The following is a 21,465-nucleotide window of genomic DNA, read 5'->3' as shown; positions in this document are numbered from 1 at the left end:
GCATGATAAAATACCATCCTCTTTTTATACAAGAAAAGATCTGTTCTTATTCCATCAGATCCTTTTAAAGGTAGATAGATCAAAATTGTTTTCACAAAAGCTGAGTATGGCTTACCATACAGCTGATTCAACAGTCAGGATTATGGTGTCTTTTAAAGAAGGATCTATTAGAATTATTAGAATTTTATTTATTTTATTTTTATTTTATTTTATTTGTCAATTGTTTACAAGATAATAAGTATAAGTGTATACATAGTTATGAATACATGAAATGGGTACATATAAGAAAAATAAAAGAAAAATAAAAGAAACAATAGGACAGGGACGGTAGGCACGTTGGTGCACTTATGCACGCCCCCTACAGACCTCTTAGGAAAGGGGTGAGGTCAATAGTAGACAGTCTAAGGTTAAAGTTTTTGGGGTTTGGGGAAGAAACTACAGAGTCGGGTAGAGTATTCCAGACATTGACCACTCTGTTGCTGAAGTCATATTTCCTGCAATCAAGCTTGGTGCGGTTAACCTTGAGTTTGTATCTGTTATGTGCTCTTGTGTTGTTATGGTTGAAGCTGAAGTATTCATTGACAGGTAGGACATTGCAATGTATGATTTTATATACCATGCTTAAATCAGACCGAAGACGGCATAATTCAAGGTTTTCTAGTTCTAGAATTTCAAGTCTGGTGGTATCTATCTTTAGTTGTTATAATATCACAACATCAGGCAGGAGAGTTTAAATGCTTTGTATAGAGACCAACCTAGTACACTATCCTCCTTCAAAAATACATTTCATTTCATTCTGCATTTCACTGAGTTAGAATATTTTGTGGCTTAACTTTTCCCAGTGCTTCAAGTCTGTAAGGAAGACTGCCACATTTGCCTGATCTCTAAACTGTGATTATCTTAACATTATTCCAAAGATACAGTTTTGGTTTTCCAAGTCTTTTCTAAAAGTGTAGTCATGCTTCCCAACAATGGTCCAAATGGCTAGTAGCAATCCTCACTTTTTTTAGAAAAGCAAATTTACCAGACAGCAGTGCCTCTTTTGAATTGGAAATGATTGTACTAGAGCAATAGCAATGCCGGTAACTTTCCTTTTAAGAATCCCATTGCTAAAACTATGCCAGGCTTGGTCTTAGTCTTCCTTATCATCTGTCTTTGAAAAAGCCACCTTTTCTTCAGACATCAACATTTATTCAGTCATTTCCTTCTCCAGGTAAAAAGCTTCTTACTCGTCAACCAATATATGCAAATTACAGAGACCATGATGAAGAATAAACATAAATGGAATTCTTCATGTGGTTATATGTCAATTTGTGCAATTTGTGTTTAATATCCCTCTTGCTAACATATGATCTCAATATTCCTTCTGAATTCCATTGTGTTAATTTTGGGAACTAAGGACAGCAATATGAGTTGTACTTAGTCATCCATGGTGCAATATCTATCACATCCTAATTCATTCTTGACTACAAAGACATTTTTCCTTCTGTTCAATTATGTCCAATCCTCAGAGCTATATGGATATGGACAAATCATTTTGCTTGGCAAAGTTTTTCAGAAGTAATTTGCCTTTGTCTCCTTCCTGGGTCTGAGATAAAATGTCTGGCCAAAGATCACCCAGGTGACTTCATTCCCAAGATAGAATTAAAATTCACAGTCTCCTGGTTTCTGAATTGATTCCCTAATCACTACACCAAGCTGGCTCACTCATTCTAGTAAAATTCTGTTTTATAATTCTGAGTACAAAGGACAAAGAAGAATAAAGCTGACACATCCTTGGCTATTCTGATTTCTTTCTCTTTCAGTACTCAGAAGGATGGGACTCATGTCCAGAGTTCTGTAAGAAACAAAGATACAAGGTATGCTCTGCATAGTTGAGTGTGTTTGTGTATATATTCAAATAAGTCCAGTTATATGCGAACAGCTAATTCTTTCCGCTGAATGATGACTTAGGAATAATTTGATCTTTTACCCTGACCTTCCTTAACACGTGCAACTTGAGTTCCGGGAGGGATAGTGGAATATGAAGTAATAAAACATTGGCCTCTTGAGTACAATGTAAAGGGCATAGATTAAAGTCCTTAGCCAAGAATAAGCAGAAGTGTTTGTTTAGAATTTGGATGTAATTGAATACTTTGATTCCATATAATAACATCTTAATTTTTGAGGAAATTAATGTACTGTATTGATTTTTTTCCAGACTATTTTTAAATTATATGTGCAAATCCTAGGTCACTAATCGCATGGTGAACTGGATGATGGTCAGTAAGTTCTTACATTGTCATTGGATACTGACAAGTAGACCTTAACTAATGATGATGAGATTGTGTTCCCCTGAGGAAACACAGTCTGCATTTCCTAGAGTTCCTGGGTAGGGATAACTTGACTACAGTTAACCCATGAATTATAGTGACACTATTGTTGTTAGTAGAATTGAATATTTTAGATGGTGATTGATTGCACAATGAAAATATATCTAAGAATTCCTTACTTCTTAACTTTCCTTTATCCTGTCCTTCCAATTCTGCCCTGCATTTTTTCTTTTCCTGCTTATTAAAGTTCCAATGTCATGTGTTATTCCCTGCTGAATGAGTAGCACAAGGATTAGTCCACTTTTTAAGCTTTTGTTCTAGCTGCTTATTTTCAGAAGATTTTTTAGCCTGGAAATGAAGGCCAGTAATCCCTTTCAAACTAATACTTGTTAGTATATCTTGAAGTATCTATGACAAGTCAAAGTTTTTTCCCATTCTTGTGGAGAATCTGTGGCTGCCCACATGCTCTTTGGTAATTCAGTGATAGATATATAAAGATTTCTGTATTAAATATTGTCTTTCAAGTTTTACATTTATGAAGCATTTAACTCTGCTTTTTTTTTTTTGAAAAGCTGACAAATCTTTCATTATCTCACCATGCCTTTTAGTATTGCAGTTCCATTTTTGAAAAGCTTAAGGTGGCTTGCAAAATTACTTTCACTATTCCAAAAATTTCAAAGTAGAGACTTTGGATTCTGAAGCAAAGACAATATAATATTTTCTGTGTAAGGGTGATGGAAAGGTCCCCCACAGTTAATTATGTCTGCTTAAGGATAAGGGCAAGTTGCAAGTTTAGTAGGCTCTATACATTTCACATAATGAAATTTCATTGGATAACACCTTTTTCCCTTCAATTTAGAATAGAAAGTTAACAGGTCATGTACTCATTTCCTATTTAATAACAGCAGCTTTTTCTAAATCCTTCTTACAGCTACAATTAAGAATGACTTTTACAGTCTCAACTCTTTAGACCCAAGGCTCGTGTGAATAGCAAGAAAATGGGAATACAAGTGATATTAGACATCATACAATACTGTCTTCATCCTGCAAGATCCAATCTGGGTTGATCACCTGCACCAGAAGTTTACTCTTCTGAGGTTTCAGACTCATATTGGAGCCCACTCTATTCATCTGCACTTTTTGTCAGTGAATGTCCTCCCCCCCAACATTTGGGGGAGGGGGGTTATAATGATTCCGAGTCTGTCTACTTGGGCAACAAAGGCTATTTCCAGACTGTTTTGCCAGGAAATATTCTATGTGCAAGGATCTGTTTTGTGTGAAACGAGGAGCTGATTGTTGGGCACTGTTGAAGGGCATTCTTTCCAATGCAGCGTGATTATTCAGACGATAGCTTTATTGAACTCAATAACACTACCAGTTTTTCAAGCAAAACAAAACATGAAGAAAATAAAGTATTAAAAATGCCATGGGTGGCAAAATGAGTAACGAATCTATGGCTATAAATACTGTGTGTGTAATCAACTAATTTGTGATTTTATTTTGTTCTGCATATGAATTTCTTCTCTAGGGAATATCATTGAACAAATGCTATGTTCAATGAAGTAGTAGCTCAAAACTTTATTAATTGCATAAAATACACATATTAAACACCTACAAATATCTAGGTAATAAAATCTGCAAATGGGGATACTTGTAGCCACTATTTATTAGATTCTTAGGAAAGAACTTTAGATAAGATTTCGCCCATGGACATTCCAACCATATAATTTCTGTCTTGAAAAAAAGGAATCATTCATGCCTTTTTCAGTGATTTATCCTACTCTACAGACCAATTATAAATCACAGTATACATTCTGGGGGGAAATCATTTTCAGTTTGTTGACATAGTTGCTGCTACATTCACAAATGTGTTCTTCCTCCCATCAATAGGTTATACTTGGTTATCTTAGTATTTTAGCCTTTCTCTTTAAAAACTTATAGAAAAAGAACTACATGTAAAATATTAAATAACATTGAAAAGAAATAATCTGATTTATATATGTAAGTTATAGACAAATGTTATTTAAATAACATGATTACAACCCATGTTTCACTGTGTTTATTTTGGTAGAACAATCAAGGTAAATTAATTTCGCTCATGTTAAAATGGTCACCTCATGATTTGCAAGTGGCCCCTAAATTATAGGGATGTGATATTTTTAAGTTTTAAAACCCCCCTGAAAGTGATTCTTTTTAAAGAACCTCTATGAAGCTAATAAAAGGATCACGGAGTCTCTTCATGTCTTTGGGCTTGTCTTGGTAGTCATTTGTTGAAGTGATTGGTGGAATCACTAAAGCCTGTCACATAACCATACTCAGGTGGTCCTGGGAATTCCTGATGAGTGACAGGTGCAGAAGTTTCTGTTTATCATCTGCAGCAGAGGCAGATTTTTTGTTTGTTTGCAGAGAAAGACAGTCTGGTCTGCTGACAGCAGTTACTAAAAGGAGATAAGCTGAATAGCAGGTTTTGTAGTTCGCAAATTGGGCTGAAACTACAGTAGCCTTTGGCAGTAAAAAGAAGCTGACTTTTTCTGCTTAGAATGAATAATTTTTCAAGCAAAACAAAACATGAAGAAAATAAAGTATTAAAAATGCCATGGGTGGCAAAATGAGTAAAGAATCTATGGCTATAAATACTGTGTGTGTAATCAACTAATTTGTGATTTTATTTTGTTCTGCATATGAATTTCTTCTCTAGGGAATATCATTGAACAAAAGCTATGTTCAATGAAGTAGTAGCTCAAAACTTTATTAATTGCATAAAATACACATATTAAACACCTACAAATATCTAGGTAATAAAATCTGCAAATGGGGATACTTGTAGCCACTATTTATTAGAAATACCCTATCCATATTTTCTATTTGTGTTGAATCAGTATTTTGTGGATGAATGCATTGTTTGGACATCTGGAGATCTGATCAAAATCACTTATCCAACTTTTTGACCAAATGCTGCTTGTTTATGATGATGATATTCAAATGTTGGTACCACATGTCAATAAAACATTAATAAAGGATATTTGTGGGCTGGCCTTTCTAACTTTCCTATCTACCAACTGGCTAAGGACCAGAATAGTGTAGTTGCGATACTAGTTCCTTTTAAATTCATCCATTTTTAAAACAATTCCTTACATCTATTGGGTCTACAAGAGCACAGACAATTTAAATTACTGATGCTGACTTGTCTCCAATAATAGTTATTTGCTTACTGATGTTAAGTAATAGTTATTTGAATAACATGATTATAATTCATGTTTCAGTGTTTATTTTGATGGTACAATCAAGGTAAATTAATTTCACTCATGTTAAAGTGGTCACCTCATGGTTTGCAGTTTTTTTACCTCACTAGATCCTAATCTCTGTCATTGAATGTCCCCTAAATTATGGGGATATGGTATTTTTAAGTTTTAAAAGGCCCCTGAAAGTGATTCTTTTTGAAGAACCTCTGTGAATCTAATAAAAGGATCATGGAGTCTCTTCACGTCAGATGAAGGAAGTAGACACATGCGTTTTAGTACTGTAATAGCACCTGCAGAAGAAGCTTATTTGTTCCTGTCACTGTTTCAAAGATTTGTCTATTTATGATTTTCTTCTTGCTCAATTACTGCTAACTTGCGGTAGTCTGTTTTAGTCTGTGTTTCATTGCAATTGTAAACGTTTTTTAAAAATTAGCTATATGTATCTTGGATAGGGAAGTATTTCAATATGTACATTAATTATTAAAAGATACCACTGTTTTTGTCAGTCTTTAGTAGTTTAGTAATGCTAACTATATTTTGATAGTGGGTTTCATTTCTACTTTGCAAAATATAAAGTTGTTTCATTTTATTTTTTAACAGGGATTAAATTAAAAGGGGGTTGGGGATCCAGGCTATATATTATTTCTAATAGTAGGTTTTGTATAATAGAAACCTTTGTGTATATAAAATGTAATGTTAAATTTTTTTCCATCTAAAGCCTAATCCAGCTTCTATATTTCTTAGTTGCAACATATACCTCTGCTTATTAATATTTTATATAACTTTCATTCTTCTGGTTAGGAAAGAAAGGTCCTTCATAAACCGCTTTGATATTCATCTCTTTCATAGCAAATGCAGTTTCAACTTTATTTCTACTTTGAGCATCAAATCTGTCAAAAGAATGAAGCTTGATCACAGTGCTTTTTTTCTTTGTTTTATACTTAAAATGATTTTGGTTTGTATGTTTGTTACCTGAAAGAGTTTTTCATATATTCTGCTTCTTCCCTATTTCACTAGATACAATTTTTGAACAGAAATGCTTTAAATTTGCATTTATAAAAATATTAGTTCATTTTAATATCCATTCATTCCAGATTGATTTACAATTTGGCCTTGTGTCGTATGATATGATCACTCATTGTCATAAAATAATTAATATGTGAAATCTTGTAAAGAGAACTCTGCAAGATTTTATATGTTAATCATTTCGTTACAATGAATAATCACATCATATCCTATGACCGTGATGGCGAACCTATGGCACATGTGCCAGGAGTGGCATGCAGAGCCATCTCTTTGGGCACGCAGAGCTATCGCTATCAGATTCTGGTGCGTTGGCCAGCTGGTCTTTTGCATGCTGGAAAGATGATCTTTGTTTTCCGGCATGCGTGGTGGCCATCTAGTCTTTCAGTTTCTGGTGCGCATGTGCATGCAAAGACAAGCTGGTTGAGGCACATGTGTACGCCGGAACCCGGATGAACAAAATGCGACAGCTCACATACCCAAAGACACGGAAAGAGATCCCAGCAGTTGCTTCCTAGGGGAGTAGAGCTGTCGGCCTGGAGGGGTGGGCCAGGGCTTCCATCCCTCCCTGCCCAGGTGGGCTTTTTGCACAGCCCCAGCCCTCCAGCCTGTGGCACATGAACATCCGTAGTCTGGAGTGCTTGGTCGGCTTGGGCACTACAGAAGAGCAGCGGCAGCAGGGCAAGGAGCAGGAGCGACTGGCCAGCTCTCCTGGGGTAGCTTGGCTCCCTGACAATGGCTCCTCTTCCCCCAGCACCCCAGCCGGAATGGGCAGCACAAGAACCACCACCGTCCCTCACCCTGCCTGGCCGCAGAGCACGTGGTTCTGGGTGGAAAGGTGAACACACACACTGCTGCTGTTCCAAGGTGCGCTGTTGATGCCTCACGGGTTAATCAACACATGTCCCTCCACTCCCTCAAGTTCCTTATGCTCCCTCCTGCACCCTGGACTGATCTGAAATGGGCAAAGGAGGCTGGGTTGATCCATGCCGCCTGATAACCCCAAGAAGCCGGGCAGCCAGCAGGCCATACTGGCACTGGGGGAAAAACCGAACTGCCTCTGGCCGGCTGCCCCATGCGCTGCTCTGGGCAGAAAGCCAGGCTGTTCCAGTACTGGGTAAAGAACTTAGCCGCCCAGCCTGGGGAGAGTGCTGGGCCGGCTGGCTGAACTGGGGCCCACCAGCCACCACTAAGCCAGGAACTCCACAGCACACTTAGCAGCTGGGCTTGGTTGGTGGTAGAGAAGTTGCCAGGGCACCCATGTTTCCTGTGGGGTTTCAGGTTTATTTGGGCTTGTTGAGACCTTACCTCTCCGCTGGAGCAAGGACTTTGAGGAACTCTTGGCTGGCAGGCTGTGGAGCACTCCAGTTCTGGCTTGCCAAGCGAGGGATGCCTGAACTGTGCGTTGCAAAGCAGGGTTTGTCTACAGTCTGGAGCGCCTGGCCGGCTCCTGCCACTGGGGGCGGTGGTGGTTCTCACACTGTCCCAGGAGGGCCGGAGGAGAGTGCAGCTCCTCACGCATGGAGACACTGCTGAGGGCCTGGCTCGCCAACAGGGAAGCGGCTGTGGTGGCTGGCCAGTTACTCCTACTCCTTGCCCTGCAGAAGTGGTGTGAGTGGGAGGCTGCACTCTTACTGGCCCCAACCAAGTCTTTGGTGGCTCAGCAATGGGAGGTGTGTTCTGGTATAAAAATATACCAGAACTGCAGCATGATATGCATTTGTTAAATTTCATTTAAACATACAAAAAAACCCAAAAACCCCCAAAAACAAAAACCTAACTGTGATATCTACATAAAATTGGAATTCCTGTTTCATATAACTGTACAGCACTATAGAAATGAAATCATAAATAAAATAATTTCCTTCTTAGGATTAGGGTGAAAGAAAGCTAACAGTAACTATGTGATTATTATTCTCTGTGGGATTGCTATGATTTGTACACAGTATAGTGGCATAAAGTTACAAAAACGTGATTCTCATTGTAACTTCCCTGATATATCAAAGACTTAACAAAATGGGAAGAAAGAGGCGAAAATGACATTAGCATAGTCTTGGGTCTCTTTGTAATAGAATACCATGATAGATTTCACTGAAATGCTTTGAAGTAAAAATAATATTGCAATAGTGGAATTGAATATTACTGTAATACATTCATTGTAAATTTTAAAGGAGGGAGGGAGGGAGGAAAGGGAAGAATATTGAAGTTTTTAAAGTGAGCTGGAAATCCAGTTCCATAAGGGTATATCTGCCTGAATATATTAACCGAAACCATTTTAAAGTGATTTTCTTCCCACTATGGCAATAATAATCTGTAAGGAATATTTGGCCTAAAAATTTCCACCGAAATGCTCTGCAATCAAAGCAAATACATGTTAAAATAAGAATTATTGTAACTAAGATCCTTTTTTAAAAAGTTGTTTATGACATTATTTTTAAGACCTCATTGAAGTTCTGAAGCAGGTGCAGAAACAACTGAAACTGTGAAAAGTTTGTTGTGCCAGACACTTCTCTGTGAGCTAAAGATATCTGGAAAACATTTAACATAGAAACAAGGCACAATTTATAGAGAGAGCAGCTTGAAAAAAATCTAAACGCAACAAGATGCCAAGTGGGTCAGTAAGTTATGCATTTGTGTAACATTCTATTAATAAATTGGCTTAAGTATTATTTGAAAGGAAGTCTGTCACATTAGAAATGATAAATGTCTATAGACTGCCATATTGCTTCCAATATCAGCTGCGGGGTTTCTAGTATTTGTACTGCACAAGGAACAAGCAGTATAACCCAGAAATGCCCAAGTGGGTTGTCCACTATTTCATATATATAGTATCAAAATCCATTAGATTAGCCTATGCATCTGGCTAATGTCTCCTAATTAGGATTTATGTTGATTTAAGCTCCTTCTAGTAATTGTTTTTTTTACTTTGTCAAATTTCTAAAGTTAATATAAACTAACTTTGAAACTTTGATAACTTTGAAACCATATCAAAGTTATTAAAATACTTAATGGGCATGGCCATCAGTATTTTTGATAGTGGCTTGTCATTGCATTCTAACAGGATATTTTTGACATGTGGTCTTCCACCTAGGAACTAATTAGGCCTAACCATTCTTCACTTCCAAGTCCAGACAGAACCAGCAAGGTGATAAGCAAATATAATATAGGAATGTGATAAACAAAGCAAGATTGACTTGTTAGTGTTGTTATTTAGTATATTATTTTCTTGATTTATTGTTATTTAAACTCACTGTCCTTTTGTTGGATTGCTTGTAGGTCATGGGTGTTTTTTATTTACTGATGGATTCTTTTTAGAGGGACCCACATCAGGGGCATAGCTGGAAATGTATGCAATGTTTCTGGAAATATTCCAGAAATACTGAATGATCCAGTTTAATTTGTCATAAGTATTATTTTGTCATAAGCATTAGTGTCGCATTTCCCCTCAAGGCATGTAAGATACATTTTTTTTAAAGCATCTATCTATCTATCTATCTATCTATCTATCTATCTATCTATCTATCTATCTATCTATCTATCATCTCCCAATGAATTGGGGACTGATTTTGTTTTCTGGAACATGCTGAAAATAAAATATTGTGCCTTCTTTTGTGCTTTTTAAAATACTTTTCAACATTTCTCTATTGCTCCGAAATTTTATCCTTAATTTTTGTCCATAAAAGCCATAAACTTGGGATATGATTTCTACCAGGAACAACAACGACAGACTAAATGATCAGGCATCTTAAACCAAGCTCACACATGGTTTGAATTCAGTGGGTGGTGCTGCTTTTGGAAAGAATAACATCCACTCTTCAGCAAGTTTTGTTTGGGATGGAAAATGCAGGGCTGCCAATTGGCTGAAAATATCTAAAGATAATGACTTTTAGTCAGACCGTAGGATAGAATAATGTGACTATGACTGTCTTTGTGCCACTGGGGCATATGTAATACTTTTGTGAAGTTCATAAAAAAGGAAAACAGATGGTGATATTTAAAGGGAAAATGTTAGCATTTGGACGAGTGCTAGAAACTCAGGTGACAAATGGATGTTTTCCATATGATAACATTGTTTATATACCTCACATTAGGAATATTAATGTGCAAGCTTAGTCCATGGTTCCTCTTGTTCTTTTTTTAGCCAAAGCTTCTAGGGACATTTTATTCTCATTTGATTATTTTGAGCAGAAGTCAATACTATTGATTGGTAAAGCAGTTTTAAAACAAAAAGAATGCAATACTAAAGTAGCATGCGTTACACCATTACTTCAACCTTTGGACATCTAACATCTAAGTGGAATGATAAAAAGCAAGGCTTTTAGGTATATCAGGTTTCATGTAGAAGGATCTCTGCTGCAATAACTGGAGGGAAGCAATAAGGGGAAATGCTTTTATCACAGGGATGGATCTTTCAGTCGCTAATAGAAAAACATCTCCAATTTTTTAAAAAGTTGCAATGATAAGTCTTTAAAAAATGTAACTTTAAAAAAAATAGGATTAGAAAAAATGTTTTGTTTTGAAATTATGATTTTGTTACTTTAGTTGGTGTTTAATATTGTCTTAAGAAGTGCTAGCTGATTCTACAAAGTTCTCTAAAATCCATAAATCTATGGTCACATTACTTCAGTTGGTGAGTTTTGTTTCCTATTGGAAACACACCCATTGGATATGCTGGATTTGATTAACAATTATGATGGCTCACTTTATGACCATTGTAAAATGATTATAAAATTGAGTCAGACCCTAGTGGTGGTTTGTTTAACAACTGCAATGACTTACAGCTAAAATTTTGAGGTCCACTGTGGTTGTAAGTCAAGGACTACCTATACTAATTAGACACGTAATTTGTCTTATCTGGGTTCAAAATGTAGGAAGAAGCCCTTAGGTAGCCACCGTAAGTTTAAATTTCCATCATGTTGGGTTGGAATAACAATTAATTATGAGAGTTTGAGTTACCAACCTCTGGGATAATATATTTAACCACTGTAGTTTAACCAAGTTTAATATCACATCAACTTTGAGTTGTATCTAGATGGTTAAGAACTTTGAAGAGCTGTGTTTCTTTTGCTCATGAGCTTCAACTTTGAGTTGTATCTAGATGGTAAAGAACTTTGAAGAGCTGTGTTTCTTTTGCTCATGAGCTTCAACAGTAGTACTACTTTAATATGGTTTCTTTGTCCTTTTCAATTGCATTTAAGGACAGAATAGTTAAAGATCATCTGCCTTTTGAAACACAAATAGAATATTTAATTTACAGCATCTGCTGAAAATATCCTAATGATGCATTTGCATAGTATGAAACATTAAGAATTTTTAAAATAACATTCTGAATGTGATTTATGAAACACCACTATACAAACTAAGAATAAAGCCAGCTGTTGGGAGTTATTGTAGGTAAACATTTAGAATGAAAGAGAAAATATGATACTTTAGATGTGGCTTCATTCATGTTTCTTAAACTTTACAATACTCCAGAGCACCAAGCAACCCATACACACTCAATGTTGCCTATAATATTTGGAATGTGCCGATCCAGTCCTTCTGGAGTAGCAGTCACAAACCAAACTTCTGAAGATTTGCCCCCAGAAGCCCCAAAAGCCCAAAACTTTTTAAAAAGTTTTTAAAAAGGGAGGAGATGAAGTGTATATTAATGGTCTTCTAATTTAAGAAGCTCTGGCCTAAAACATTGGAATGGTGTTCACCAACTCATGTCTTCCAGATTGAACAATAGAATAACAGAGTTGGAAGGGACCTTGGAGGTCTTCTAGTCCAACTCCCTGCCCAAGCAGGAAACCCTACGCCACTTCAGATGTGTTGGTCTTCTCATAATCCCCAAGTATTTCCATATCCAATTTATTGAAAAAGCATCAGTTGCTGTGCGCTTGGAAAATTATTTAATCTATCCTAATCTAAATTTCAACAAAAGGAAACACTTGTATATCAACAGATATATATGTCTGACATCAGAATTACAAGCAAGATTATATTTAGTGATGGTTGAGCATATGAGTAAACGTAATAACACTTATGGTGACAGAATGAAGTTTCAGATAGTCTATGTCAGTGGTCTTCAACCTTTGCAGCTTAGTGGCCCAGCGGGGAGAAATGGGAACCAGGCTGCACCAGCTGCACGCTGGTGCATACTTGTTGCACAAGTTGAGCTGCGCGCCATGTGCCCGCACGCAGTTCACACAAGTTGAGTTCTGCATGCATGTGTGTATTGTTGCTCATGCATCCCAGTTCTGAATAGGCCACAGCCTGGTAGTGTGCCACAGCTCAGCGGTTGGGAACCCCTGGTCTGTGATGAAATATATTGTCCTTATTTTATGATTTGGATCTTAATTTAATATATGCTTTTGCTCTTAGCTGTTTTTTCTGGTCATACTGCTGGTTTCATATATGGGATGGAACTGCACATCTCATCAATGAATGGTCCTTCTGTGCTTTTAGATATAGAAAGCCCTTCCTAATTATGTAGTCCCATAAGTAGTCCTAAGAAAAGACTACTGTTCTGTTGATGAACATCCTTCTGTTCATTATTCAGTCCATTGCTCATGTATCCATTTTCATACTGAGAATATGTGATATATGTAATGACTACAACATTCTGGTGCTATTCTGGGGAATATGGAGATATTATCCTCAATAAATTCCCACACTGGCTTCTGAAACACTGCGACTGGTCTATCTACAATTTGACAGTAGCTTTCAGTTCAGTACCAGAATAGGGCTTTGTCTTGATAGACATTATACATGACATTCTTTGTATATGTATCAATCTCTTCACAGAAAACTGTGTAATATATCTCACCTGTAGGAAGCCCTGTCTGAAATGAATGGAGCTTTATGATTATATTTCTGATTTATTTATACTTAAATAGCAAGTTGCAATGTATTTATAATTAAAATTCAATTTCAATAATGCTGCAGTCTTAGTATCCTAGAAACCAATTCATGTGGGTTCTTTGGGAAAAAAATATACAAAGTATGGGTTTGTATATAGGGCTTTAAATAAGATTTAAAACCCCACAAAGTCCACTCCATTTTTAAAACCTTTTTTTTCTTTTTTTTTTTCAGGTGGCTGTTCATTTGATGAACCGTTTACATCATGTGGATATGGTCAGTCGGATACTGATGATTTTAACTGGGATCAAGTGAACACTTTCACAAAGCCCACAACAGATCCATGGATGCCCACAGGTAGATTTTACTGGAAATAATATTTTTAATCTGTCTTTATTATATTTATAGAGGAATAGCATAAATAAGTTTTCTTCCTTTGGTTAGATTGTTGCTTAGGAATACTAAAAATCTGGAATATCTGTTTATCTGGAATTTAAAATGTATCCAAATTAGGAATTGTTTGCTTCTTTGAAGTAATATTAAATATATAAATTAAACATTATAAGTAATTGCTTACATAGTCTGATCAGGTTACAGGTCTTCTAGATGTAATGTCATATGAAAAGAAAATTGTTCTCTACAGAAATAAGAATAATCGGAAAGCAGCAAGACCAATAAAAATTTTACTTGGTGTTATAATTTGAAAATTAAGCACTCTACTTCTTACAGATATTTAAAGATTAATCAAAACTTCAGAACTTATTCTCCTAGACAATATTTACAACTCTGGGAATATTTGTGAATAATCTCAATTCAGTATAACCACTTGTGTAATATGTATTTTTTCTGTAGTTGTTTCCTAGATTTGGGGTTGTATAACTATTACACAATTAATCTGTAGGCTGCAATCAGCCAATTTAAACTGTACTATAAGCTGACATTTTTGGGATTTCGTCAACATCTTCAAATTTTTTCATTAGTTAAATGTTTGGTACATGAGACAAAAACTTCACAGTATAGAAGGGTTCATAATTTTACCTCAGTTTTGACTAATGAATATTTCTGAATTTAATAATATATTTATATAATGATGTATACAAGAAGGGTAAAAACAAGTCTGACATCAATTAAACCGTAAAAACAACAGATGTGAATCTGTGGTTTGTCTTTCAGTGTAATCCTAATAAAGATTGGTTGCTTCAATTATAGTCTCACCTTATGCATGAGATGAGTGGCATATAAATTTAAATAAATAAGCTTCATTTAAATAATTAAATTGTTAGAGGTTTAATCAACACTGCAAACTGTCAGTTAATGATATGAGCTCAACTGAGGCACAAAGTTATAGACTAGAGGAAAATATGTAGAATACATTAAGCTAGCTTAAAGTAGCTTTTAAGAATGACACATTTTATTATTTAGCTATTCCAATAATAGTCAATATAGATGCATTTAGAATATATAATTTAGTCTCCACTAACACCACACAATCAATAAAAGCAATTAAAGGCATTTTGGTCAATGGAAAATAATTCGAAAATCTGAATTTGGTACTTCTCTTTATTACAAGTGCTATGGCAGATATGGTGGTACTAAAGAAAGGAACAACTTGCTGCAAGGCCTGTCCAGAGGCTACTTTCACTCCTACAGCGGCGGGGCTCCGCCCATGACAGCCTCAAATGCCAGAAATGCTATCTTAGTTCAGAGCTTGGATCTCACAGGCCATTAGGCAGGAGATGGCAGCAGAGTTTCAGCAGCAGCAGTGGTTGCGTGCATCAATGGCTGAGTAGGATTTGCAATCAGAGCAGAGGCTCTACACCGGTGAGGAGCAACTCTACAGGCCTCATTCCCCTCAACCTTCATTCAGAAACCAGTTCTCTGTCTCAGAGGGAAAGCTATGTGATGATAAGGTTTTGTCTGAGGATGAAGGTGAATCATCTAGCACCAAAGGCTTATTCCATCCCAGCATATTTAAACCTCTACTTTTCAAGGCTAAGAGCATGACTCACCTCAGAAATCCAGTAGTCCAGGAAACCCCTCGAGACAAGTCAGATCCTGAGGACTTCATTTTTACAGAGAAGATCACAGAGGCTGATGCCATACCTGTGCCCAAGATGTTTCTAGATGTGATCAGGAGACAGTGGGTCACACTGGAGTTTTACTCCCGATTCAGTAGTTCGGAGACCACATTCTTCAATGTTGACCATGAACTACTGGACACAATTCAGGTCTTGTTGGTGGATGCACCTCTAGCGGCCTTGACCTCATTGTCCGTGTTACTACCTGATGCAGAAGATGTGCTTAAAGCTAGGAAAGGAAGGAGGAGATGTCTCTTTGCAGAGCACATCAGGCTGACAACTGGGCCATTAGGGCTTTCACAGCAGCTTCTTTCTTCACTCAGGCCTCATTGCATTGGTTCAAGCAGCTGCAAGTGATGTCAAGCTGGATCCCCGCCATAGGGGGCCGTCTTGGTCTATTCACACATCTTTGGGAGCAGACCACGATGGATGCCTGGATCAGGGAGACAATAGGAGGAGGGCTGTCTCTCAAGTTTCTCTCTTCACCCCCAAAATGTTTCATCTGCTGCCCTGTTTCCAGAGATCCAGCAAAGAAGGAACTCATGGAATCGGCAATCCAGTATTTGCTGGACATTCAGGCCATCCAACTGTTGCCAGTGCACCAGAGAGGGCAGGGGTTCTATTCAATGTTGTTCATTATCCCAAAGGCATCCGGGGGGTGAAGAGCAATTCTAAATCTCAAGGGACTCAACAGGCATCTGGTCTACAGAAGATTCAAGATGCATTCCTTCCATTCCATTCTGGAAGGGATTGGGGATGGGAACTTCTTGACCTCTGTGGATCTGATGGAGGCTTACCTCCACGTGTCTGTTCATCCAAATCACCAACAGTTCCTGCAGTTTTGCTATGCCGGCTGCCATTTTCAGTACACAGCCCTCCCATTCGGTCTGTCATCGGCTCCTTGAACATTTACCAAGATCCTGGAGGCCCTGGGCAGCATACCTCAGAACCCTTCCCATCAGGATCCAGTGCTACTTGGACATACCTTGATTGAGTTCTCCTCACACCTGCAAGCAGAGGAGGATCTGCATACGACAATTGGGATCTTCAGAGAGAATGGCTTCTCAATAAACATTTGGTCCCCTCGACCAGGCTCGAATACTTGGAGTTGATTATAGACACCTTGCCGGACACATCATTCTCTCCCAGGAGCGATGGGACAGCATCAAGGCCTTGATGGACCAGATCCTGTCAGCCAGAGCGGCTCCTCTTGCATTGCTGCCTCAGCTCCTGGGCAAAATGATCTCCTGCATTGCCATAGTTCCCTGGGCACAATTTTATGCCAGGTTCCTGCAGTGGTTTCTGCTTCTCTATCAAAAGGCAGGCCAGGGAGGGTTCGAGTGCCACCAAGGGTACTTCACTCATTCTGCTGGTGGCAGTCCTGGGCTATCTCTTGGGGTTGTTGCTTCAAGGAACCTCAAAGACTGACCATCACAACTGACGCCAGCCTGTTCAGCTGGGGGGCCCACCTGGGATCACAGGTCACTCAGGGGTGGTGGACGCAAGAGGAGCTGCATCACAATAACAACTGGCTGGAGCTCAGAGCATCTCGGTTGGCCCTCAAAGGATTCCAGCAGGTTTCAGGACAGCATGTTCTACTCTTCACAGACAGTATGGCTATCAAGGCCCACATCAATCAGCAGGGGGGCACCAGGTCCAGGAAGCGACCCTACTGTGCCTTTGGGCAGAGAGACATCTATCAATACAGGCAGAGCTCATCTCGGGAGTATCAAATGTGCAGGCAGACTGGCTAAGCAGGGACACAGTCAACCAGTCAAAGTGGTGCCTGAATCCCTTTTTGTTCGAGGAGCTTTGAGAGCGGTTTGGCAGTCCGATTCTGGACATCTTTACCTCAATCAAATTCTCAACTTCCACCATTCCTTATGAGCTTCCCAGTACCAGGGACAGAAGGGGTCGACACACTGTGCTGCCTGTGGCCCCAGGGCCTGTTATATGCCTTCACCCCTCTGCCTCTGATTCCAAGTACAATCAGGAAGGTGCTGTCGGAGAGGGAGGAGGTCTTGCTACTAGCTCCACACTGGCCCAGATGACTGGGGTTCGCTGATCTGGTAAGCCTGTCGATTTCCAGGCCTTGGAGGATTCCCCCAGACAGAGTCTCCCTCAGTGAGGATCCCATAAAGCATCTGGAGCCCCAGTGTATACAGTTGACCATCTGGCACTTGAACGGGGATTTCTGAGACGAGAGAAGTTTTCCATGAAGGTCATACGGACAATTCAGGCAGCCAGATTGCTTCCACTGCTAGGATTTATGATGCAGCATGGAAGAATTTCTGTGGTTGGTGTTCAAGACATCAGATTGAACCCACCTGAGTGTTGGTGACAAATAGTCTAGACTTTCTGCAAGACAGTCTAGACAGCGGTCTATCACCGAATACTTTGCGATGGCAAGTGGCAGTCTTGGCTTCAGTGGTGTCGTTTCAAGAACCTGACCTCTCTCTCCCAGCACTCTAGGGTGAGAGCCTTTCTTAGAGGTGTAACAAACCTGAAGCTACTGGTCATGCACTGGTACCCCACTTGAGACCTACTAAAAGTATTACAGGCTCTGACTGTGGCACCATTTGAACCTCTACAAAAAGCCAGTCTGTGCGTCCTAATGTAGAAGGTGGTTTTCCTGGTGGCCATTACATCAGCCAGAAGAGTTTCAGAGTTGGCAGCCTTATTGGTGAGGAAGGAACTAGGCATGCTTTGGAGGGGAGATGGCATATCTTGGATGTGAGGAGGGCCCTCCGCATTTACATGAAATGAACCACTTTTATTAGGAAGACTGAGTCCCTGTTCATATCTTTTCAACCATCGACTCTGGGACACAAGGTTATATCTTCCACCGTTGGATGCTGGTTAGGGGATTGTATTAGCAAGGCATATGACCTCCAGGCCTTCCTGGTACCCAGAAGTATTACAGCATACTCTACCAAGAGTGCAGCCATGACAGCAACTTGGGTGACACAGGCCTTTCTGGAGGAGAATTGTCAGGCAGTGACATGGTCATCACCGTCGCTATTCATCCGGCACTATAGACTGGACACCTTCTCATTGGAAGAAACAGCCTTCGGCAGGCTAACCCTGCAAGGGGTACTTGTTGAGGACAGACTAGTGCCCACCCTAGGACAGCCAGCTTTGGTATGTCTCACTCTGGATTCTCCCATCAACTCAGTGGCATTGGCGAGTCGACGGGAGAATCCAGCCCCACCCTGTGGATTGTCTGGTCCAGAGTCCAGGGGTTGCCTTCAGCTTGGAGAAGGACAACTGAATTCACTTCACCTTCGTTTCGACTGGGAACGATTACCAGGGAGGCATGTCCTCAGAATTCAACTCAGTCTGAAGAGCACATTAGACTACCCACTCTGGAATCTCCCATCAACTCCCCAACAAATGGCGTTCAGGTAAGTACCAATGCCCAATCTACTGTGTTTCTCCAACAATACACCCCCCCAAAGGAAGACCCAGCATGTTTTCTAGGCATAAGGTGAAATTAAGCCCCTCCCCCCAAATTTAGGCCTAGTTTAAAACATGCAAAATTGGGGGGGGCTGGGGGGAATTTGCTATTAGGAGCACCCTGCGGGCAGCCACTCCTCACCACCAGCTGCTGCTAAAGGTCGATCATGGCGAAGTACGGAGAGCTCCCTACCCCCGCCAAGCGCCTTTGCTGCAGACTGGGTATGGTGCTGGGTGCAGGCAGCGTCAGCGGGCGGGCGTCGGCATGGATGTTGGCCTCAGTGGTGGTGGGGGCACTTTGCATCGCACCTGCCGCTATTGCTTCCTCCGCCGCAGTTGCTTTCCCTTCTGCCCATGTGCTGCCACCTTTGGAGTGCTGCACATTCTTCCACCGGCAGTATTTCAGTTGCTTCTCAGGCAGGGAAGCCATTTCTTCCATGGTTCCTGCTAGCGCTGGTGCCTCTCTCACCAGCGCCGTCTCCAACAATAGGAGCAGCGGTGAGACAGACCCCACTGCTGATGAGAACTGCTGTGTCGACAAGGTCCTGTAAGTCGGTGAGTCTTTTGAGGTTGGGTGGGTGGAAGTAGGGGAGGGAGGATGATGCAATTGTTTCTCCCCCCCATGCCTCGCTTTGCTTCCCACCCCAGAGCTTTGGGTCATGGTCTTGTCTCTTATGCAGACGGGCGCTCTCCTCTTGCTCCAGCTGCCCGAAACCCCCCTGTGGACCTTTTGCCCCCTCTTTAAGTTTTCTTTACTCTCATTCCCTCTGTCAGCTCCCTAAGGATACAGACTGGCCGGGCAGCTTCCTTCTCACCCCTCCCGGTAGTTTTAAAGGAACCATCTATCCACTTTGCCCTTCGAGCAGAGGCAAACCTTCTAATCCAAACAGAAAAGGACCCTTAGCACCAACTTCCCAGAGGATTCTCCCAAAGGATCCACCCCAAAGGAGGATTTACCCCCTTAAATGCAGTCCCCTCCTTTGGGGGGAATCCTCTGATGAATCCTCCTTTGGGGTGGATCATTTGGGAGAACCCCAAAGGAGGATTCATCAGAGGATTTCCCCCAAAGGAGGATTCATCAGAGGATTCACCCCAAAGGAGGGGAGTGCATTTAAGGGGGTGAATCCTCCTTTGGGGTGGATCCTTTGGGAGAATCCTCTGGGAAGTTGGTGCTAAAGGTCTGTTGGATGATTCCCTTCCTTTTCTGTTTGGATTGGAAGGTTTGCCTCTGCTTGAAGGGCAAAGTGGATAGATGGTTCCCTTCTTAAAACTACCGGGAGGGGTGGGGAGGAAGCTGCCCGGCCATTCTGTATTCTTAGGGAACTGATGGAGGGAATGAGAGTAAAGAAAACTTAAAGAAGGGAGGTTTCGGGCAGCTGGAGCAAGAGGAGAGCGCCCGACCGTACAAGTGATGAGACCATGACCCGAAGCTCTGGGGCGAGAAGCAAAGCGAGGTGTGGGGGGGAGAGAAACGATCGCATCACCCTCCCTCCACCACTTCCTCCCACCCAACCCTGAAAGACTCACCGACTTACAGGACCTTGTCGACGCAGCTGCCGTCAGTCAAAGCGATGCCCCTGCAGGAGGGCAGGCGGTTTTCGTCGGCAGCGGAGTCTGTCTCACCGCTGCTCCTGTTATTGGAGACAGCAGCTGAAACACTGCCAGTGGAGGAATGCACAGCACTCCAAACACAGCAGCGTACAGGCAGAAGGGAAAGCAACAGTGGCGGAGGAAGCATTAGCAGCAGGCACAATGCAAAGTGCCACCACCACTGAGGCTGACATCCACGCCGCCGCTACCTGCCCGCTGACCCCGCCTGCACCCAGCACCATACCTGGGTGTGCAGCAAAGGTGCTTGGCGGGGGTCTCTGCTCTCCGCCATGATCGGCCGTTAGCGGCCGGTGATGAGGCATGGCTGCCCACAAGGCACTCTAGGTGAGGGGGGGGGAATTTAAGTCACCCCTGAAAAGACGGCCTAGCCATTTTTTTGAGGGTCAAAAGAAAATAAGGCCCGGCCTTATTTTCTGAGAAACACGGTATACACCCATAAAGTAAGCAATAATGAGTAATGCCAGAAGTAAAAAAAGTCATAACTAATAATCTAGTGTTACTTAGTGGTTAAATCATAACATTTCAACATCCCTCTTCATATTACAGTAATTTTTCTGCATCTTTGGAAGATGCAAAAGTATTTTTCAAATTTAAAATAATTGAAAATGTCACAAACCATCTTTGGCATGAAAAAAAGTCAGGAAAATAAAATATACAAATTCCATAGTTGACGTACACTTTCATTATGAGCAATCACAATTGGCCTGGTGTTTCATAAAATAATGCAATATTATAATACAATCTTAGCATAGATGGATTTTTTCTTTCTATCCCAGTCATAGCATTCCCCACGTAGGGGGTTTTCATTTGATGTCTTAAAAAAGTCAAGGAATACATGGGTTGAAAAATAAATTCTGAAGGTCCTGAAGACTCGGTTTTGCCAGCCAGCCTAGGGAACCC

The 21,465-nt window shown here is 40.4% G+C and overlaps 1 protein-coding gene across 23 annotated transcripts in view; it reads left to right on the top strand.

Annotated features, from left to right (window-relative positions):
* Positions 1–21,465, top strand: part of PTPRM (protein tyrosine phosphatase receptor type M) — a 465,145-nt gene that overhangs the window by 123,628 nt on the left and 320,052 nt on the right. For all 23 annotated transcript variants that reach the window (XM_087931096.1, XM_026699382.2, XM_087931092.1 and 20 more), the window contains exon 2: positions 13,655–13,777. In XM_087931096.1, the coding sequence (XP_087787222.1) occupies positions 13,655–13,777 (123 nt within the window). The remainder of the gene's footprint in view (positions 1–13,654; positions 13,778–21,465) is intronic.

This window comes from Pseudonaja textilis, chromosome 3 (assembly GCF_049901715.1).
Source record: "Pseudonaja textilis isolate UNSWEBS1 chromosome 3, rPseTex1.2, whole genome shotgun sequence".
NCBI lineage: Eukaryota > Metazoa > Chordata > Lepidosauria > Squamata > Elapidae > Pseudonaja > Pseudonaja textilis.
This window is presented reverse-complemented; position numbering and strand designations above follow the sequence as displayed.